This window comes from Lissotriton helveticus, chromosome 8 (genome assembly GCF_964261635.1).
Source record: "Lissotriton helveticus chromosome 8, aLisHel1.1, whole genome shotgun sequence".
NCBI classification, from domain to species: domain Eukaryota; kingdom Metazoa; phylum Chordata; class Amphibia; order Caudata; family Salamandridae; genus Lissotriton; species Lissotriton helveticus.
This window is the reverse complement of record NC_136069.1, coordinates 244,193,895-244,217,894: the sequence shown is the minus strand read 5'-3', so window position 1 is coordinate 244,217,894 and position 24,000 is coordinate 244,193,895. Positions and strand designations below refer to the sequence as shown.

Here is a 24,000-nt window from a genome sequence, read left to right as displayed (position 1 = left end):
GTGGCAATTGCTTGAGGTCGCATCCCAATCCATCATTTATTACCACTATGACACCCCAGTTTAGACCCAGCCACATGCAAACCAGTCTTGACCCTGTTCCTTTCGGGGACAGTCCAGCCTGAATTGCCAAACCAGGTCCTTCCTGAACTGGAACACAAGCAACCCAGGATTGGTTGCGCAGTGTTATTGGCTCTACAGCTTGTATTGCTTAGTTCCAGTAGCACAGTGAGCCCAGGTCCCACATCTGGGCATGCCCTGAGCATTTAGGGCATCAAATGCAAAAACAACAAGGTGATGGATGAACTGCTTGAATGTATCTCAGCCACTGGCAATCCCTTTGGCCACATCCCAATCCATCGTTTTTCGCACACCATGCCATCTCAGTGTGGATCCAGCCGTATGCAAATCAGTCTTGACCCTGTTCCTCATAAGAACAGTCTAACCAGAACTGCCAAGCCAGGTCCTCCCTAAACCGTAACACAGTAATACACTTTTGAGTTTGGTCCTAGAGTTTAACTGTAATTATGTTTTGAATTTAAAATGGTTTTAATTAACCAAATTGTTCATTCACTCATTCAGACAGTACCAATATATATAATCCTCAGCTAAAAGCTCCTCATGCTTATCAGTTCTCTTGGCAATTACAAAACATATTTTGCTTATCACGAGCACTAGTGCCTACTTTCTGCAGAGTTCTTGCACTCAACACTTATTATTGTACATTTCTTGAAATTTGCAGCATAAGTTTAGTTTCCACATATTTAACACATCTCTGTGTTTGTATTTGATTCTTGGGGGGCTGATTCTACTTCGACTGAATTTGATTGGTGTTAGTCTTATTCACAGAACAAGACACAATATGGGTCGATTTTAATTCTTTACTCGAGTCCCTTCCTACACCATTTGCCTTAGCGACAGCTTCACTAAGAGATAGGTTTTCAGTTATTAATATGTTTTCTTGCAACTGTTTGTCAAATGATCTAATTTCTAGTTGGATGCTAATTAACCATTGTGTAAAGTTGCCAAATTTACAGGTAGAGTCAGAAATATATGGAGCTGAAACATGTGTTTGTGGGCCTGTCGCTCAACGGGAAAAATGGCAATATTGTGTTGTTTGACGAATTGTCTTTCCAATCATTAGATGACCTTTTAAACATTCTTTAACTCATTACCAAAGGTTTTCTCTTCAAATTGCAAAGTGATTAACAAGAGGAACTTTTATCATTGAGGTTCAAATTAAAGTCCCTCCATGGGTCCCAAAAGATGCTTAAAATACTGAGCTAAAGCCATCATAAGTGGTGAGAAAAGGTAGGGTTAACATTGACTTGCAAATTCAAAATACATAATTTAGAGTAATAACGTTTTATTAAAGCGAAATACCTTAATATACAGAATAGATAACTATAGGAGAACTTTAAACAGTTCTGTGTACAAGAATTCAAGTTCCGAAAGTACTGTACAGGGTGTAACATTAATTGAACGGACAAACATAGAGGTAATGTACAGTAAATGTAGTAGAAGTATGTGGCACCTACAATGTAAATATATGTATGCTCAACGCAGAAGTTGTTTGTTGCAGAAGGAAAACTTGTGGATAGTCATCTTCCCTTTATAAAGTAAAATTAGTGTGCTGAAAGACCACAAGTGGTCGAATAACAGTTCAAATAAAGAAACGTAGCATACTGCATATGTAGTGCTAAAAGCATACAAGATCTGCTGCATGACTCTCATAGCATTTTTAATGTGCATCATGGAAGAAATTCCACTCCACAAATGTTGACCTGGATCCTTGTAAAGCAAAGCCACATGGAACTATGTAGATTGTAAACTGGCTGCTCTATATCAGACAACGGTTTGAATAGTCATGGAGCAAAGATATCAAGAAAAGAAGTAGGTGGATGAAGGCAGACCGCACCCATAGGCATAGGCCACCCATCACAGAGGAAGGGCAGGACGAGCGCCTGCAGTGAGTGCAATGGTGGGAAGGTTAGAAGAAGCGGGTCTTGCCTCAAAATATTGTGTGATTGCTCCTGAACAGAGTAAAAGAATTCTGGAGGGGCATCAAGAAAGCAGAACCTAAGACATTGTCCAGTGTATTGTATTGTATTGTATTATATTGACACTTGTAAAGCGCACTGTAACCCTACGGGCATTCTGGCGCTGAGATACACGTTCATTGCTAACGGAGTGTGTTACAGATTAAAAAATGGGTTTTTATACTCTAGGAAAAAGTCAGGATTTTATTTTTTTTGCGGAACAGCATCAAGTCCTGTATCTGTCGCAGTTCAGTGGGGAGACCATTGCAAAGGCAAGCAGCTGCAAAGCCGAACACTCTTCCCCCAGTTTTGCTCTTTTTATCCTCGGTATGTTTATGAGGTTGGCTGATGAAGAACGGAGGTGGCGTGTAGGAGCATACCATCCAAACCTACTCTGCAGCGGTTTAGGCCCACAGGCACTCTGCAGCGGTTTAGGAATCAAGGTGAAATATGGGGGGTGATCCACAGAGTAACATATATTTATAGATTTGGATGACAGATTTCAAAGCCCTCACCTGTCTGTAAGGACAGTCTCGGAGAGGGTGCATAATGATAGCACATACCTCATGGAGATGTGAGTGAAATAAAGTAATAGAGTGAACAAGAGCTTCAGTTGTACACTGTCCACAGACATACCAGTGCCCTCTCCTTTCAAGGAAGAAGTCCAAACCACAGTTTAAACCATATTGAATATTGCCACTAAATTTTAACTTAGGATTGGGTTATCTTGATTGAAATGCTTAGGTTTCTAGGGGACAATTCTGTGCATTATGAATCATATTGAGAACCATTCCAGAGGAATCCTTTGCTGCACAAGATCCATGATTATTTGCCTTTAGGAGCTGTCATTTTGTCTTTACTCTATTTTATTCCTTAAGATTTCAAGAGATAATTTATTAATTTCCATGCTCTGATAATGAGAAACTTAACTCTTACTCTCAAGGATAGATTCAGGACATATCCATTCAGGGGAAACCAAATCTGGGCCCATCTGCAGCTGTCAGCGCTAGTTTATAATCGGTATCAGGGTGAATCATTCAAAATAGTAATATCATCTGTCAACAATGAAGGATGGCGGAATAAAGACTTTTTGGCAAACAGATGGTGAAAGTGATGTTTAGACAAAGGGTCAACTTTCTGTATATCCATTTTGAATAAAGACAGGAGTAGGAATATTTTATCAATCTGCCTGAATAACCTGAAAACTGGTGATGCTGCAGGCAGACTAATATGCTCCAAAGAGTTACCATCTAGATCCCTATAAAACAATTCTAGTTTTTGCACTATAAAGCTCAAGTTTGTAATTTATGGAACTTTCAGAAATGTCTACAACTGGACAGACTATGATAAATAATACGTCTTACTGGGTAAGTACAGGGTCTAATAAAAATAGCTTGCTTACCGTTATTTCTAAAATCACTCTCATACTATTGGCTGACATCTAAAGATCTAGGAAATGGTGGCAGCTTTGCAACGGCAAAAATATTTGGAGACTCAGTATGGATTGATCTGGTATTGTACCACAATACTGTAGTCAGAATATTGTCTGACTTCGATATCTACTCCTAAACAATTTGGTACAAAGGCATCATCCCAAGGGAGTTAATAATTTAAAAACTACACCCAATGGGACAATATTGTTGTAAACGATATTTAGGACAATATATGTACGTCAGACAATATTTTTGTATGAAATATTCTGACACACAAGCATTCAGTCAATGGAAGAGAGAGTGGATTTTAATGCAAACAATTAGAGGTAAAATATAGGGTGCTTCAAGTTACCGTTCTGCCTATATCTCTGTATCCTCTGCATAGTGAGTATAAAAAACTTTCTTACCTGTAAGGTGAGAGTCTTATGATTACTGGTAAATGCTTAGATGACCATTCTAAGGATGTGGTAAGAATACATGCCAAATATTGTTTGGAACAGGAATGGATGCAATAAAATTAATTAAGCCTACATGACTCCAAAACTGGCAAAGTGATGTGCTCCAGAACATAGAAACTAAATATAGTAAATAACTTGTATCTCTATTTGAATCATTTCTGATGTAGCTATTCTAATATCTATTGCAGTAGAGAATCTGGTAGCTTAACTGGATGTCAATTTAGACATAGGGATGAACGTCATCCTCAGGTTAGCACTGGGTATAAAAGTGGCACACTCAGAACCTAAAACCATCACATCACCACCCAACTCCTGATCGGCAGAGTGACCAGCTGTAATGCAAGACGACACAGAGCCTTGCATTGCAGCCCCATGCAGCTCCAGTGACAAGGACAAAAAGTACAACTTCCAGTGGGCTGCCCTTGGTCCCTGTACCCGAACAATACTCCATTGTGGTGTGGCTGAATATTTCACATTGTTCTGGTCCGGTGTAACCAGGTACCTGCAAGTTGGTGCTTTGTGCCTTTTTGGTGCTATTTTAACCGTAAACTTTAAAAACTCATAAATACGGTTCTATTGATTGGATTTTTGTCATTTTGGTGTCATAAAACATCCTCTGTTTTTATATGACTGTGTGAGTGCTGCATTATACTTTACACATTCCCTTTGAGTTAAGCCTGACTGCATTTGTGCTAAGCTAAATTGATTCCAATCCCCATCAACCCATAATCCATTTTCTTACAGAGATATACATTTCTGTAAGAGTTTGCATTTCCCCAACAGTTTCCTCTGTCCCACTCTTTTCTCCTATACTCAGAGCACATATGGAAGGATTCACTTCTCTTGGTGTAATTAAGTTCCCATGACCTCTCGTCAACACATCACACAATTATTTTTACTAGTTGAGTATGGCTGCTGTCAGCCGCGGCTGGTAGTGGGAGTACCAGCCGGGCGGTGACGTGGGGAGGGGGAGGGGCAGGGTGGGGGGTAGTAATGTATGGATTACGGACTTTAAAAGGTAAGTAAACATAAAAATAAGTAAAACGAATTTCGTTGCACACACTGCATCACCAGATCTTTTCATTGTTTAACCCCTTGCATACGTGGCGAATTTTCACGCTCTGCGGCCATTTTAAAGAGTGGGCGGGATCATGATGGCCCCCAGCCGTCATCAGCACACGCCCACCGTGATACATGACGGACGGGGGCCGTCATCAGCATGGAAGGGGTTAAGTGTCTGCGATCTGATTATAGTTTACTAATTTATTTTGACAACGCATTTGTGATAGATCGGATTTTGCTAAATGTTTAAAACTTAGGAACAAATAAAATAGACACATTTTTAAATTTAAATTTGGTGTTTAACTACACAGCAATGAGCGAGCATGACTATGCCACCGTAAAGAAGCTGCAGTTGTGCAAACCGAGGTGCACAACAACAGTGTCCATGATATGGCCATATATCTTCATTTATGTTCACATGGCTACAAGAGGGAACTGGTTTTGTCATGAATAGATTGCACTCTTGGTAGCCCATTTTCATACAAAACAAAAAAAAACAGTAAATAGGCTGGAAAGTCACGATCAATTGCAACTCCAGGAGCAAGTTGCAAACGATCACAACTCGCAAGAAAAATAAAGTAAACCAGGGAATAATGCCTCCGTGGCGAGCATTGAAAGCAGAATTTGATTGCCAGGGCTGCTTAAAAACAATGCCGGGTATTCCAATTATTTTCTAATTAATTACATAGCGTATTGATTTGCAAAGATCCCGGGCATTCGCTGCACCGCAAAGCATGACATCTTCAGTTTTGCAGTCACTGTTTACCAGGCTCACTCGGGAGATGCAATAAGTGGGAGAAAAGTTGCAACACAATTTCAGCTCGGATTTTTTTCTGTGGCTGACAACGTGTGAAATGAATCTGGAAGCAGAGACACTTTTAATTTGGTTACCGTTCCTCTGGGATTCTCGCAGTCTGAGCACTATCTAGAAACCGAAATGAATAGTTTGGGAGTCCAGGGTGAGAGGGATAATGAGAGAGCGAAGTGGAAAACTGAACAAACCAAAACAGGCACAACGTATAAAAATAATTCTATAACACACGTTTATAAACCGTAAAACCTGTCCAGTTTGAGATCGTGAAAAAACCACAACACGGGTATGGCCTAAAGGTCAGAGCGGTCGCCCTTGCAGCTGGTGAACTGGGTTCGAGTCTCGGCAGGGACCCTTAACATCCTGTTATTCTGGGCTTATCACTTAATTTCCCCGTGCCTAATAAAAATGAATGTGTCCTTATTTAACACAACTGGTGCTCATGTATAGCGCTCTGATGCCTTTCGGTCAAGGTCGCGCTATGTCAAGGACACATCATCTGACCGTACATAAGATATGTGGAATGCCAACACGTACGGTTACTTAGACAAGATGCACCGGTTAACCAAGCCTAAAGACTGAAACATTTTCTGGAAAGACTAAAAGCTAATATATCCAAATTATAGAGTATGCCCAAAGGAATAGTCTGGAGACAGGGAGGGGGTGGGAAGGAGTTGAGGGACAGTTCATATATAGGCGATATTGTCATTTGAATACAAAGGATAAACGCTGTACTGGAATGATATCCGGAAACATGTAAGATGCGGTGAAACGAAAGATACGAAGACTACCATGTCAAAGTTGAGTTAAAGAAAACGGAAAAGACTGGAAAAATGTACAATGATTAAATGTACCTTATAATAACTGCCACAGTCACGAATAAAAAGTTTAAAAAAAAAAAAAGTTTGCGCTATGTAAAACCCGGGGGGGGGGGGGAATGATACGGTACATTGAATTCTCCTGAAGCCAGCCAAAGATTGGATTTAATTCGCTTGCTCCTTCTTTCATGTTCAATTGCAACATATCAAAGCAGAGTTTTTGCAGCACAAACTAAGCTCTGGAATACCTCTCCAGCACTGATCTAAGTTAAGCCAGCAGTGAAACACTTTGGTTCGACCAAAATATAAAATAACAAAAATCAAGATTTTTTTTCAATTTCCCAACTTGTGAAGTTTGCAGCTGAATATTGGGATTCTGCTTGTTTTTCTTGTGGAACAGGCACATATCTAACAATAACCCATCAAGGACTGTCAAATAATGCCCAGTTCATCCCTTAAATAAAACCACTGCCCACCCTAAGCATTTAAACGGTTTGCTGTTATTTGACAAGTCAAATTTTAAGTGTTTATTTCCAGTAATATTTTCATAGATATCGCCCTAGTAATCGTTCTGCACACATTAATAATTACATTACCAAATATAAATTAACCATGTCATTTAGTGACGTGCTTAGAGGGATAACCAAGCGCTGCATTCGCTGTCCATAGTAGCACAACTTTATACCTTTGTTGTCAGTTCTCCTTTCCCCAATTAAGATATCGCTTTATTAATTCATCAGCTGATATCAATAATAAAACCGTCAGACTTCCCCCTCAGTGTATTGGCTATGCTACGCGCTAATAACTCATATTTATGTTATCTCATATTTTTCTCCTATGTCTATACTTGGTTCCTGTAATTGATGTAACTATGGGCCATATGTATGAACAGATTTTCCCATAGACACAGAATGGATAAAACCCTTTGATACATCTGCCCCTATGTAACCTGTAACTCGCTGATCCGTATGTAAAGCGGTCTGATACCTCCGGGTCTAGCCAGACGTATATATAACTTTGCAAATAAATAAAATAGCTCTCATCATGCTTAGTACTGTTATTGTTCACAGAAATGCACTTTATGCAGCAACTATGACTACTGGGAATTGCAGAGAGATGCATAACTAAAGGCCTGATTACGACTTTGGTGCTCTTGAGACAGCCGTCACGTCGGACTCACTGCCCACTGACTAGGCGCTCTGACAACCGAATTACAATGTTGGTGGTCCCACAGACAAAAGACCGCCACCCTCACCAAGATTTCTCTTCCCAACTCAATGGCGGTCACAATAGTATTGAGTAAACCTCTCAGACAGGTTTTTTTTACTTTGGCTTAGTCAAATTTTTCATAGCCATTATTTTTTTTTTCTTCAAGTTTTTACAACATATTATTTATTGCCCCTGATTCCCCCCGCCCCACCCCCCCATGAGGACAGGTATTTTTATTGTTACATACATAGGTATTGCAGTACACAGATACGATTTCCGTAAAGACGGAACAAGGGAGAACAGAAAGCAAAAATATTAGCATCAAAACTCAATACACTCTTAATCATACATTTCCTTCTGTCATGGTTTAATGAGACACAATTTAGTATTATCAAAAAGGTTGAATTGCGTTATTTGTTGATTAAAGAATTTAGCATTTAACCAAGGCTTTTTCAATTCCTGTATTCAGTGCGCCTGAATCCAATCTAGCAGAGGTGCCCAAATGTTCATACCTCTCTTCCGAATATTACGCCTCAAGACTACATGTCGCGAGTAATCTAGCCTTCCATTGAGGAAAGGATGGTGGAGTGGGATCGAGCCAGGCTGATGCGACACATAGTCGAAAGATAGCCATTGCCACGAAAATCAGCCCTTGAATCTGTCTAGGACGTTCTTTATTAGAAATGCCCAGCATAATCTCTTCAGTTGTTATGTTAACCCTAGCATGGGTAATGTCCGAAAGAAACCCAGATATTTCATTTATAACATTTGTTAGGATATTACATGTGGCGAACACATGAACACTGTCTGCAGCGGGGAGCATCATATAATGAAAAATATGTTTTATAAAACTGCGCATGTAGTTTTATGGACATTAAGTAAGTAAGTGACAAATCATATGCAATAAGGGGAATGCTGGGTGGAACTTCTAATTTAGTTTGCCATGCCGCCCCATGTTTGTCCAGATCATCTGGGAGTAAGGCGTTAAAACTTGCATAGATCTCACCAATTCTTGGGGGCGTGTTGCTGCGTATATTGTCTATGATTTGGCATATTTGAAATTTAATGCGACCACCCCCCTTTTTTAGTAGGAAGTCTCTCACCTGAAGATATTTTTTAAAAAACCTGTTGGGGATGTTGTAGTCTTTTTTTAATTCTTCAAATGATTTAATTCCCTGAATAGAAAAGAAACAACCAAGTTGCTCTATCCCTAGTGCACACCAGCTCCGTACATAGGAGTCATGAAATATTTCTGGGAGATCTGTATTCTGAAACACCGGTGTGTAATGTGAAAATCGGCCAAGACCAAGTAGTTTTTTAACCTTTCTCCAGACTTTGACAACACTATTGATGGTTTTGAATTTCACTTTTTTAAGGTGATCATCATTAACGTGTCGCCAGAGACAGCCTGTGCTCCCGATCCCCAGGATAAGTTCTTGCGGTGTGGGAATACTCAGATCATCTGGGCTAGAATTTAGTAATCTTATGCTGTAATTCATAACCGAAGCCCAGTAATAAAGCATGAAGTTAGGTAAAGCCCAACCCCCACGCTCTCTAGGTAATGTAATCCATTTGAGTGCTCTCTGTGGCTTGCTATAACCCCATAAAAACCGTGAAAACATTGAATCTATATTCCTAAATACATGTGGTGGGAATTCTAAACATATTGCCCTAAAAAAATACAAAAACTTAGGAAAAAAACCATCTTCACTAAATTAGTTCCACCTCCAATAGATAGGTGCAAGTTATCTAGACGTGACAGTTCTCTCTTAGTGTGCAACATAAGTGGCTCCAGATTAATATTTACAATGTTCCCAACATCAGCACCAATACTGACACCCAGGTATGTCGCCTTATCAGTTACTCTCGGATCTCTCATCACAATCTTAGTATTAAGCACGATCTGTGTCTTACTGGAGTTTAGTTTGTACCCCGAAACTCTACCGAAGTTCTGTGCTTCATTTTCAATCAAATTCATAGCATTTGTAGGATCCCCTGTGACAATGGCGATATCGTCAGCGTACGCTAAGCATTTTGTTTCTAGACCACGCAAACATATAGGGGAAATTAACACGTTTTTTTCGAGCCTGTGTATGAACCCATCAATATAAATGGCAAAAAGGAGGGGCGAGCAGGGGCACCCCTGCCGTGTCCCCCTGTTGATTTTAAAATTGTCGGATAACTCCCCATTGATCAGTACCCTGGCACTGGGATAAACATATAGCTGTTGGATCGCAGTAATATATTTCTTTCCTATGCCACAGTTTAGCATGGCGGCCCACAGGAACTTCCAGGAGACCCTATCAAACGCCTTCTCCGCGTCAAGCAGTATAAGCGCCATAGGGTCTCCTGTTGTTCCCGTGTAGTCAAAAAGGGATATAACTCTTTGCACATGGTCAGTCGTAGATCTACCTGGTATAAACCCGTGTTGTCTTTCAGAGACTATATTATGGATCCGAGGTGCTAGCCGTGTTGCTAATAATGTAGAATATACTTTGGAGTCCCCATTAATCAGTGTAATTGGTCGGTACAACCTCATTTCCTGGGGATCTTTGTTTTTGTGGGGGAAAATTATTATTTTGGCAAGTGATCAGGATTTCGGTGGGTTCCCTCCTTGAAAGATGTTTTGAAATAGTTCAGTCATGATAAACTTGAGCTGTGGTGCAAATTTAATATAGAATTCAGTTGGAATCCCATCCAGGCCTGCAGCTTTCCCAGTGTCTAAGGAGTTCATAGATAGTAGGATTTCCTCCCAACATAGTGCGCTATCTAGGATCTCCTGATCTTCTAATCCCAAGCCCTCTGTCACTGATGGATCTATATAGCTCATGGGGTCCTCGCATTCATTCTCATCCTCATAGTACAACTTCTGATAAAATACTTGAAAGGCTTTTCTAATATCTGCCGGATCCGCCTTCAAGCCAAGCGCAGGATCATTAATTGCTTTAATTAGAGTACTGGATGTCTCTTCCCGGGTTCTAACCGCCAAATGATGACCCACTTACTCGCTCAATTCATATATAGTCTCCCTACAGGTAGTTGCTCTCACAACTGCTTTCTCAATTAAAATTTCCGATATATAGTTTTTAGCAATTGCCACCTTGTTCACCTCCCTGTCTGTCAACTCGCCATCCTGTACTGCCTTGATCAGACCTTCTTCCGCTCTCCGCAAATTTTGTTCCAAGGACATCATTTTTTGTCTTTCTATATTGTTACGTTGGAAGGAAAATCGCATAGTTTCACCTCTGACACATGCCTTCATAGTATCCCAAACAGTTTCTATTGAGGTGGACTCCAGATTATCCTCCAAAAAGGCCGGAATCCAGTTCCTCATATGCATGCAATATTCTTCGTTATTCAATAACGCTCTTTCAAACGTCCAACTAGTAGCTGTGGGTCTATCAGCCCCCACTGTGATGGTAAGTTCTAGTGCGTTGTGTTCCGAGAGAATTCTCGGGAGTTTTTTTATTTGGCAAATTGATTTTAAAGTACAGGACATAAGTATGTAGTCCAGTCTTAAAAGCCTAGAGTGAGGGTGAGAATAATAAGTATAACCAGGATCTCCCGGGTATGTCTCTGACCACCCATCTATTAATCCATGGAGTACACACAAGTCTTTCAGAGATTGATATACTTTTCGTTTCCTACCATGATAACCAAAGCCTGGGTCAGATAGCCAATCACCAGGTAGATGAATGTTAAGATCTCCACAGACAATAACAGGGAGGGGCCAATGTACCAGTTCGTTGGAGATCTTGATCATCACTAATATTGCCACTAATAATGGCACTAATATTGCCAGGGCTATTGTCGGCCTTCCAAGAAGATGCTCTGTTAGAGCCACCATACAAAGACTCCACTGGCTCCCAGTGGAAGCTAGAATCCAATTTAAGGCCCTCACCACGGCCTTCAAGATCCTCAAAACAGATGGCCCTGTACTTTTGCGTCCGCTTCTACTACCCTACACCCCCCAGCGCAATCTGCGCTCCCTAGGTCATCATCTGGTTGTGGTTCCCCGCACGAAACTCTGCCATGTCGGGGGTCGCTCTTTCAGAGTTTTGGGAGCAAAACTCTGGAACGCCCTTCCCCCGAACATCCGCTGCCTTGACAATCTGTCTGCTTTCCGCAAGGCTATAAAAACCCACCTGTTCCCACTGCCTTAAGCCTTCAGCCGCCCCCCCCTCTACCCAGTAGGTTATGCTATGGTTTTCAGCGCCGGGACGCCCCGTTGCTGGGGCAGCTGTCGCGCTTCAACAAACTCGTAACATAACATAACATAACATAAACGGTGCATAATGTCAATTTGCTTTTCCCTTTATTATAACAGCACTCGGTTATCACATATCGCCCAAATTTATCCGCGATTGAATGCGAGAACTGGATCCCCCCTCCTTTTGCCAAAATGGCTACCCCTTTTGTACGTGACCCCTGAGATGTAGCAGAGATGAGTCTATATCCAAGTGTTTTCAGTAGGTATTGCGGTGATCCCTCAATGTGAGTCTCCTGGAGACATATGATATCTGCAGCAGACAGCTTAAACCCTTCTGCCACTTTCTGCCTTTTCTTAATATCATTCAGGCCGCATATATTCAATGAAAATATTTTTAATTTAGTCATCCATATCTTTCAAAGTTACCAGATAGATCAAATGCAAGCCCTCTTGTGCCCCTTGTGAAAGTTCTGGTCCCTGTCCCCACCCTCCCCTCTCCCCCTGACACCCCTATGGATTCCCCCCCCTGTCCCTGCACCCCCCGCCCCTCCACCATCTAGTGAGACTACCTGGTTCCCTTGGAACCAGGTTGTGGGCATCGTGTGATTCATTGGCTGCAGGTGTCTCCGCGTCCTAACCCCTGTTGCTATCGGAATGGGGGGAAGTTTGTTATTCAGTCGTTATATTTTCTTAGATTCATTGTACACAAACATAACATCTGTCTATGTAGCATAAGATACAGAAAAGGGGGTGGTGATGAACAGAGTGTCTGAATTAAGCAGACCACTCTTACCCAGTCCAAAGATCAGGGCTTGATCCATCACCGTTATTTATCTCACTGCCCCATCCCAGCTCAGAACCTGGCTATATGCAAATTAGTCTGTCCCTGGCCCAGTGCATCATGGGAACAGGGCAGACCAAACTACCAAGCCAATTCTTCACCAGAAAGGAGACAAGCTACCGGGGACCGGTTTCTGGCATTTCAGCCTCTTCGGCCCGGCTTGCTTGAATCCTGATGGAGCAGTGAGAAAGGGACTCATGTCTGAGTATACCCTGCCACACCTATAGTGGCCAAAAACGATACAGAAAAGGGGGTGGTGATGAACAGAGTGTCTGAATTAAGCAGACCACTCTTACCCAGTCCAAAGATCAGGGCTTGATCCATCACCGTTATTTATCTCACTGCCCCATCCCAGCTCAGAACCTGGCTATATGCAAATTAGTCTGTCCCTGGCCCAGTGCATCATGGGAACAGGGCAGACCAAACTACCAAGCCAATTCTTCACCAGAAAGGAGACAAGCTACCGGGGACCGGTTTCTGGCATTTCAGCCTCTTCGGCCCGGCTTGCTTGAATCCTGATGGAGCAGTGAGAAAGGGACTCATGTCTGAGTATACCCTGCCACACCTATAGTGGCCAAAAACGATACAGAAAAGGGGGTGGTGATGAACACAGTGTCTGAATTAAGCAGACCACTCTTACCCAGTCCAAAGATCAGGGCTTGATCCATCACCGTTATTTATCTCACTGCCCCATCCCAGCTCAGAACCTGGCTATATGCAAATTAGTCTGTCCCTGGCCCAGTGCATCATGGGAACAGGGCAGACCAAACTACCAAGCCAATTCTTCACCAGAAAGGAGACAAGCTACCGGGGACCGGTTTCTGGCATTTCAGCCTCTTCGGCCCGGCTTGCTTGAATCCTGATGGAGCAGTGAGAAAGGGACTCATGTCTGAGTATACCCTGCCACACCTATAGTGGCCAAAAACGATACAGAAAAGGGGGTGGTGATGAACAGAGTGTCTGAATTAAGCAGACCACTCTTACCCAGTCCAAAGATCAGGGCTTGATCCATCACCGTTATTTATCTCACTGCCCCATCCCAGCTCAGAACCTGGCTATATGCAAATTAGTCTGTCCCTGGCCCAGTGCATCATGGGAACAGGGCAGACCAAACTACCAAGCCAATTCTTCACCAGAAAGGAGACAAGCTACCGGGGACCGGTTTCTGGCATTTCAGCCTCTTCGGCCCGGCTTGCTTGAATCCTGATGGAGCAGTGAGAAAGGGACTCATGTCTGAGTATACCCTGCCACACCTATAGTGGCCAAAAACGATACAGAAAAGGGGGTGGTGATGAACAGAGTGTCTGAATTAAGCAGACCACTCTTACCCAGTCCAAAGATCAGGGCTTGATCCATCACCGTTATTTATCTCACTGCCCCATCCCAGCTCAGAACCTGGCTATATGCAAATTAGTCTGTCCCTGGCCCAGTGCATCATGGGAACAGGGCAGACCAAACTACCAAGCCAATTCTTCACCAGAAAGGAGACAAGCTACCGGGGACCGGTTTCTGGCATTTCAGCCTCTTCGGCCCGGCTTGCTTGAATCCTGATGGAGCAGTGAGAAAGGGACTCATGTCTGAGTATACCCTGCCACACCTATAGTGGCCAAAAACGATACAGAAAAGGGGGTGGTGATGAACAGAGTGTCTGAATTAAGCAGACCACTCTTACCCAGTCCAAAGATCAGGGCTTGATCCATCACCGTTATTTATCTCACTGCCCCATCCCAGCTCAGAACCTGGCTATATGCAAATTAGTCTGTCCCTGGCCCAGTGCATCATGGGAACAGGGCAGACCAAACTACCAAGCCAATTCTTCACCAGAAAGGAGACAAGCTACCGGGGACCGGTTTCTGGCATTTCAGCCTCTTCGGCCCGGCTTGCTTGAATCCTGATGGAGCAGTGAGAAAGGGACTCATGTCTGAGTATACCCTGCCACACCTATAGTGGCCAAAAACGATACAGAAAAGGGGGTGGTGATGAACAGAGTGTCTGAATTAAGCAGACCACTCTTACCCAGTCCAAAGATCAGGGCTTGATCCATCACCGTTATTTATCTCACTGCCCCATCCCAGCTCAGAACCTGGCTATATGCAAATTAGTCTGTCCCTGGCCCAGTGCATCATGGGAACAGGGCAGACCAAACTACCAAGCCAATTCTTCACCAGAAAGGAGACAAGCTACCGGGGACGGGTTTCTGGCATTTCAGCCTCTTCGGCCCGGCTTGCTTGAATCCTGATGGAGCAGTGAGAAAGGGACTCATGTCTGAGTATACCCTGCCACACCTATAGTGGCCAAAAACGATACAGAAAAGGGGGTGGTGATGAACAGAGTGTCTGAATTAAGCAGACCACTCTTACCCAGTCCAAAGATCAGGGCTTGATCCATCACCGTTATTTATCTCACTGCCCCATCCCAGCTCAGAACCTGGCTATATGCAAATTAGTCTGTCCCTGGCCCAGTGCATCATGGGAACAGGGCAGACCAAACTACCAAGCCAATTCTTCACCAGAAAGGAGACAAGCTACCGGGGACCGGTTTCTGGCATTTCAGCCTCTTCGGCCCGGCTTGCTTGAATCCTGATGGAGCAGTGAGAAAGGGACTCATGTCTGAGTATACCCTGCCACACCTATAGTGGCCAAAAACGATACAGAAAAGGGGGTGGTGATGAACAGAGTGTCTGAATTAAGCAGACCACTCTTACCCAGTCCAAAGATCAGGGCTTGATCCATCACCATTATTTATCTCACTGCCCCATCCCAGCTCAGAACCTGGCTATATGCAAATTAGTCTGTCCCTGGCCCAGTGCATCATGGGAATAGGGCAGACCAAACTACCAAGCCAATTCTTCACCAGAAAGGAGACAAGCTACCGGGGACCGGTTTCTGGCATTTCAGCCTCTTCGGCCCGGCTTGCTTGAATCCTGATGGAGCAGTGAGAAAGGGACTCATGTCTGAGTATACCCTGCCACACCTATTGTTGCCAAAAACGATACAGAAAAGGGGGTGGTGATGAACAGAGTGTCTGAATTAAGCAGACCACTCTTACCCAGTCCAAAGATCAGGGCTTGATCCATCACCGTTATTTATCTCACTGCCCCATCCCAGCTCAGAACCTGGCTATATGCAAATTAGTCTGTCCCTGGCCCAGTGCATCATGGGAACAGGGCAGACCAAACTACCAAGCCAATTCTTCACCAGAAAGGAGACAAGCTACCGGGGACCGGTTTCTGGCATTTCAGCCTCTTCGGCCCGGCTTGCTTGAATCCTGATGGAGCAGTGAGAAAGGGACTCATGTCTGAGTATACCCTGCCACACCTATAGTGGCCAAAAACGATACAGAAAAGGGGGTGGTGATGAACAGAGTGTCTGAATTAAGCAGACCACTCTTACCCAGTCCAAAGATCAGGGCTTGATCCATCACCGTTATTTATCTCACTGCCCCATCCCAGCTCAGAACCTGGCTATATGCAAATTAGTCTGTCCCTGGCCCAGTGCATCATGGGAACAGGGCAGACCAAACTACCAAGCCAATTCTTCACCAGAAAGGAGACAAGCTACCGGGGACCGGTTTCTGGCATTTCAGCCTCTTCGGCCCGGCTTGCTTGAATCCTGATGGAGCAGTGAGAAAGGGACTCATGTCTGAGTATACCCTGCCACACCTATAGTGGCCAAAAACGATACAGAAAAGGGGGTGGTGATGAACAGAGTGTCTGAATTAAGCAGACCACTCTTACCCAGTCCAAAGATCAGGGCTTGATCCATCACCGTTATTTATCTCACTGCCCCATCCCAGCTCAGAACCTGGCTATATGCAAATTAGTCTGTCCCTGGCCCAGTGCATCATGGGAACAGGGCAGACCAAACTACCAAGCCAATTCTTCACCAGAAAGGAGACAAGCTACCGGGGACCGGTTTCTGGCATTTCAGCCTCTTCGGCCCGGCTTGCTTGAATCCTGATGGAGCAGTGAGAAAGGGACTCATGTCTGAGTATACCCTGCCACACCTATAGTGGCCAAAAACGATACAGAAAAGGGGGTGGTGATGAACAGAGTGTCTGAATTAAGCAGACCACTCTTACCCAGTCCAAAGATCAGGGCTTGATCCATCACCGTTATTTATCTCACTGCCCCATCCCAGCTCAGAACCTGGCTATATGCAAATTAGTCTGTCCCTGGCCCAGTGCATCATGGGAACAGGGCAGACCAAACTACCAAGCCAATTCTTCACCAGAAAGGAGACAAGCTACCGGGGACCGGTTTCTGGCATTTCAGCCTCTTCGGCCCGGCTTGCTTGAATCCTGATGGAGCAGTGAGAAAGGGACTCATGTCTGAGTATACCCTGCCACACCTATAGTGGCCAAAAACGATACAGAAAAGGGGGTGGTGATGAACAGAGTGTCTGAATTAAGCAGACCACTCTTACCCAGTCCAAAGATCAGGGCTTGATCCATCACCGTTATTTATCTCACTGCCCCATCCCAGCTCAGAACCTGGCTATATGCAAATTAGTCTGTCCCTGGCCCAGTGCATCATGGGAACAGGGCAGACCAAACTACCAAGCCAATTCTTCACCAGAAAGGAGACAAGCTACCGGGGACCGGTTTCTGGCATTTCAGCCTCTTCGGCCCGGCTTGCTTGAATCCTGATGGAGCAGTGAGAAAGGGACTCATGTCTGAGTATACCCTGCCACACCTATAGTGGCCAAAAACGATACAGAAAAGGGGGTGGTGATGAACAGAGTGTCTGAATTAAGCAGACCACTCTTACCCAGTCCAAAGATCAGGGCTTGATCCATCACCGTTATTTATCTCACTGCCCCATCCCAGCTCAGAACCTGGCTATATGCAAATTAGTCTGTCCCTGGCCCAGTGCATCATGGGAACAGGGCAGACCAAACTACCAAGCCAATTCTTCACCAGAAAGGAGACAAGCTACCGGGGACCGGTTTCTGGCATTTCAGCCTCTTCGGCCCGGCTTGCTTGAATCCTGATGGAGCACTGAGTATACCCTTCCATAAGCGTGGAAGGGTATACTCAGATGTGAGTCCCTTGCTCATTGCACCATCAGGATTCAAGCAAGCCGGGCCGAAGACGCCTGAAATGGCAGAAACCGGTCCCCGGAAGCTTGTTTCCTTCCCAGTACAAGAATTGGCTTGGTAGTTTGGTTTGCCCTGTTCCCATCATGCACTGGGACAGGAACAGACTAATTTGCATATAGCCAAGTTCTGAGCTGGGATGGTGCAGTGAGCTAAAAAACGGTGATGGATCAAGCCCTGATCTTTGGACTGGGTAAGAGTGGTCTGCTTAATTCAGGCACTCTGTTCATCACCACCCCCTTTTCTGAATCATTTTGTCCACCATAAGCGTGGAAGGGTATACTCAGATGTGAGTCCCTTGCTCATTGCACCATCAGGATTCAAGCAAGCCGGGCCGAAGACGCCTGAAATGGCAGAAACCGGTCCCCGGAAGCTTGTTTCCTTCCCAGTACAAGAATTGGCTTGGTAGTTTGGTTTGCCCAGTTTCCATCATGCACTGGGACAGGAACAGACTAATTTGCATATAGCCAAGTTCTGAGCTGGGATGGTGCAGTGAGCTAAAAAACGGTGATGGATCAAGCCCTGATCTTTGGACTGGGTAAGAGTGGTCTGCTTAATTCAGGCACTCTGTTCATCACCACCCCCTTTTCTGAATCATTTTGTCCACCATAAGCGTGGAAGGGTATACTCAGATGTGAGTCCCTTGCTCATTGCACCATCAGGATTCAAGCAAGCCGGGCCGAAGACGCCTGAAATGGCAGAAACCGGTCCCCGGAAGCTTGTTTCCTTCCCAGTACAAGAATTGGCTTGGTAGTTTGGTTTGCCCTGTTCCCATCATGCACTGGGACAGGAACAGACTAATTTGCATATAGCCAAGTTCTGAGCTGGGATGGTGCAGTGAGCTAAAAAACGGTGATGGATCAAGCCCTGATCTTTGGACTGGGTAAGAGTGGTCTGCTTAATTCAGGCACTCTGTTCATCACCACCCCCTTTTATGTAGCATAAGATACCCCCCTCCCTCCCGCTTTCTCAAAATGTCTTATTCCTTATGCCGCAAGTGCCTTGTTGATAGGTATTTAGTTACGACCTATTTTTCGGGATTTTTGCCACCTCCTTTCTCATAGCCATTAATGTTAATTAGTGAATACCGTGGGAACTACTATTACATAATTTCTTCTTTTTTCTGATCACTATTTACTACACACGTGAGCACCTCTACACACACTTCTCTTTTCAGTCTTTTTGGAGCAACCATGTTGGAAGGAACTCCATAAAAAATGTATATGCTATAAATGATTTTGAAATATAAAAGTTGGTTTAAATATTTGAAACAGCATTAAGTGTGATCTGTTCACATGTCATATTTGGCTTATGGCAGTGGGAAAAATATTTTTCTCCATAGTGTGTCAGATAAATAACCACATAGAGTACTGGAAAGAACAGGCTGTACTACTACAGGTACTGCATAATTTCCTGGTTATTAATATGCAATACTTCACAGTATCACAATAACACAATATAAAGCCAATCTCATTGCAAAAGAGGCTGCACTGGGAGTATGGGTTAAACCCCAGTTAAAAGAGTGGATGTGTCTGAGCCTACTCTAGGAGTCATCGGAATGACTGGCAACCAACCACAACGATCTGCCTTGAAGAGAATGGTTTTAAGAGCATTTATATTTTGCTAAAACCTGAGGAATGGAAGTCTGAAGTCCCATGCTGGTCTTAAACATAGCTAAATGTGTTAGAACAAATTAGTGTACAGTGTTTTAGCACTGCTTTGCATTTGCCAACGTTTTTACATTACTGATTCTGAACACACCTGGGCAAAACTGGTCAGACAAACAAAAGCGACCCTAAATTAAAAAATAAACGATGTTCACAAACTCACTAAATAGCTGATATTTGATCAACAGCCCGTCATCTTTCCTTTCGAAAGCAATTGAAGACCTGGCTATTCCAGAATATGTCTTAGAACCCCTAACTCTGTCTGCTGTTGTCACTAGCGCTGGGATGCCAGTGGGTAGCTATGCGCTTAACAAATGCTGATTAATAATAACTGTCAGCTTATAAGTAGTTTTTTTACCTCAAAGGCATTGTCAAAGGCATTAATCAGGAAGGTTTTTTGTTGACTTGGTAGTCTTATGTTGCCAGCCATTCTATTGCAACACAGTTTATCCCTGGCCATGTCCTATGCAGGTGGCCAAAGCCCCACTGTGCACAGTCAAAGGCCCTTCGATGTAGGCGGCTGTTCTCAGGGCTTGGCCCCTGGACACACCCTGTGCCTAGACCTCCATAGACTCCCATCGCCTGCCGATCCCCAACTCACATTTCAGGTTTTTGTTTTGTGATGATGTGATAGTGTCAAGGCACTGGAGCTCAAGCACCACCCCACAGTGCCTAAACACCTGTGGACAGCCGACTCCCACCTCTGCACACAGGAGTTGGATGCAAGGCCTGACCTTATGGCCAGCCCCTGCACACGATTCCTAGCTGCATGTGGCGAACCTTCCCCCCAGTGTGCAGCAAACTGCTTGCTGCATGTGCTTTCTGGCAGTGTGCAGCAGGAATTAGGTTGCAACACCCCACAAACTCAAATCCCCCACAGACCCTACAACACGTTATTTTATTTTTTTCATCTTTTGTGGTACTACCACTACTTAAGATTCACCCAAATGGATTTCCATGGTCTCGCAGTACCCTGGGGGTGAAGTTTGATCAGTGGTACCATGAGAGTCCTGCTATTCCTCACGAGATGGTCATGCTAAGCCCTACAGAAGTCTCATGGTGCTGATTATTAGCAAAACAAAAGACACCTTCCTTTGGCATGGCAGTGAAAATAAACGTGAACCGATAACAGAGCAACTGCAAATAAAATACAATCCACGCATTTACTACTCCTGTACTACTCAGAGTGGTGATGATTACATTTAATGCATAATACCCGATTTTAAACCATAATCGTTGTGTGTTGGAAAATACATAGATATCACTGTCCCATGCTTCATGTGTATATGTGATGCTGAGAAAGACACTATAGGTTGCTTCAAAGCATTTTTTCAGTCAATAATCATCAAGGATGCAAAGTAAAAAAATTGAATAATAAAACCATTTTAACATTCTCTAAAATTGTACCTGTGATTGGAGAGGCTCTCCATTCTTCAGCCAGCGATAAGAGGGTCTTGGTTTTCCAGTGGCTTTACATTCCCATCGAAGCTGATCTCCGCTGTCTAACTGAGTATCATTGATTTTTTCAACCCAATGTGGGCGGGCTGCAGAAAGAAGCACCACATTATTGCAAAAGGAAAAATGTTTTTTTTAGTGTTTAATAAAAGTTGCCACAAGCAAAATATTTCCTAAATTCATTGAGGATCTTACGTTAATTCTTATTTAAGGAATTTGGTGAATATTTGAGGATTTAGGGGCAATCAATAGCAGATCATCATGTCTATCACAAATTATCTAGCCTCAAAGTCATTACTACCAGTTGTAGGTTTGCAAAATCAATAGAATGCTTATAGCCCGTTTTACGATCTCATTGGTCCTATTTCTAAAATACTTACTTTGCTAGTTACATTTAATAACACATTTTTGAGCTAACATCTTATCTTAAAAGACTGTTTATCTAGGTTATTAATCGTTGGAGAATTGTCAAGTTACAAATGTTTTTATGTTGATCCTTTGTTTAGTTTAATATAGTAATTTCAATTTATTGCATATTTGCTTTTAGTTAGTCAAGCTTAATGGTGTTGCTGCACCCAGATGTTGGTTCAGTGATCACTGTAAATCACCTAATGCCACATTTGACCGATGAGGCATGTGAAGGTCAAAACACATGAGGTTTTGTTGTATTGAATGTCTGGTAGTTTGGTATAAACTACTCCTTTTCGGTCAAGATCAAAATGTTCATTGCATATTGTTAATTCATTCTGTAGCAGAACAGATAGGTGTGTGTGATAATACTTTTATTTGATTTCATTAAAAATCATACAAGGGTATACGAACCACCATAGTACATTATAAATTAAGTTATGAATTCTTAACAATACAAGAAGTACAGAACAGAGAAGCAAAATAGCTGTGTGGAGCATGCCTAGAGTAATTGAACTTAATTATGATTAATTCAAGTATTTGCAGCCATCATACTTTTGCACTCTTCAACTTTTTTATCAACTTTCAAGTCTTCTTTTTGAATTGGGAGGCACTGCCCATGCAAAATGTGCATGGGCACAGAACATCCAAAACACCGCTGCAAGACTGGTCCTCAACCTGCCAAGACACTGCCACATCTCCTAGCACCTGCGCACACTACACTGGCTCCCCATCGAAGCTAGGGTCACCTTCAAGATGCTAACCCACGCTCAGAAGGCCCTTCAAGACACCGGACTAGTATACCTGAACAACTGACTCAAATTCCAGGTACCCCAAAGGACCCTACGATTAGCCCAGCTCTCCTACGCTGTGGTTCCCCGCACCAGAAAAACTAAATCGGGAGGCCGCTCCTTCTCCTTCTGCGCGGCCAGAGCCTGGAACGACCTTCCGCTCCACCTCAGACAGATAACATCGCTCCCCATCTTCGCAAGAAACCTCAAAACTTGGCTCTTAGACAGACCCCCTCCTTGATAGACTGGAACTTGCGACCCTCCCCAATCCCTCTGCGCCTTGAGACCCTTACGGGTGAGTAATGGCACTTAACAAACACCTGATTGATTGATGCCAATTTTAATTAATTTAGTCTGACATTAGACTGTGACAGTCTTATCTCTAAATAGTTAAATTATTCCTATACTCTCTTCTTGTTGCTTTGTTGCACCAAACCAACTATAGGGACTATAGTGAGTAACATTTTTTATTTTCTGATTAATAAAAAGCATTACAATGAACATAAGGCATAAAAAATTCTATGGAGTTCAATTGGAGTTTCATATCCCCGAGCAAGGCCTAACATTGTACATAAATGGATGTAAACATTTGTAAGTTGTTTCCAGTCAATCAAAATGTATAAAAGCATTGATATCTAACATAGCTCAAATAGTACGAAATATCGCTAAAGTGCATCAATAGTAAAATGTTTATTTAAAACTTTTATTGGACCAATAGTATAAAATATCACTAAAGTGCATGAATAATCATATTGGTACTAAAACAATAAACATTCAAGGTCCATAAAAGCATAGATATTGTTCAAACTGTACAAAGTATCGCTAAAGTGCATCAGAACTGTCAGTGGACCAGTAGTATATAATATCACTAAAGTACATGAATATTCATATCGCTACTAAAACAATGAACATTCAAGGACCATAAAAGCATAGATATTTCATATTCTTCAAACTGTACGAAGTATAGCTAAAGTGCATCAATAATACCATCCCTTTGTAAAACTGTTCTTATTCAAATAGTACAAAGAAATTGGCAAAATGAATCAATGATCACTTTGCTACGAAAGCAGTAAAAATAGCTAGAACAATTTAAACAGGTTTTCCGCCAAAATAAAACTGGTTAAGGCGACAGATAAGAGGGACTGATTTTCCATAAAGGCAGAAAATACCAGCTTGGCGGCATGTTCTCACTCCCAGGGCAACAGCAATGAACAATGGTTTCATCACAGTTCCGATGTGCTTGTAGTAGTGGAGGGTAAATGCAAACTAAGGGGTCGATTAGGATCGCGGACGGACTTGAGTCCGTCCGCGACCCCTGAGGAGGAGGGAACGTCCGCATGGGCTGCGGCGTTCCCTCCGATCAAATTAGGATGTGACCGCCAGGGTGGCGGTCACATCCTCTATCACTAACATTGCGGCGGGTGCAGCTTCAAGCTGCATCCGCCGCAATGTAAAAAATCCATGCACAGCATTTGCGTGCACAAAGCGGCAGGCACCGCGCGGTGCCTGCTGCATTGTGCACGCAAATGCAGGGGGGTACCATAGGTACCCCCCATGTGCACCCCCCACCCCACCTTCACCCAGGGGGCCCGCAACGGGCCCCCAAAGTGAAGGTCCGTATGCTTTTCCACAGCGGTAAAGCCGCCGCGGAAAAGCATATATTTTCAGACATCCTAATATGCCTGGCGGTGTCTGATAGACACCG

The 24,000-nt window shown here is 43.4% G+C and overlaps 1 protein-coding gene across 1 annotated transcript in view; it reads right to left on the bottom strand.

The window, feature by feature from the left end:
• CNTN5 (contactin 5) overlaps positions 1 to 24,000 on the bottom strand; it is a 2,147,338-nt gene that overhangs the window by 726,811 nt on the left and 1,396,527 nt on the right. Inside the window, exon 12 of the mRNA XM_078656993.1 lies at positions 21,049 to 21,185. Coding sequence (XP_078513119.1) covers positions 21,049 to 21,185 — 137 coding nt within the window. The remainder of the gene's footprint in view (positions 1 to 21,048; positions 21,186 to 24,000) is intronic.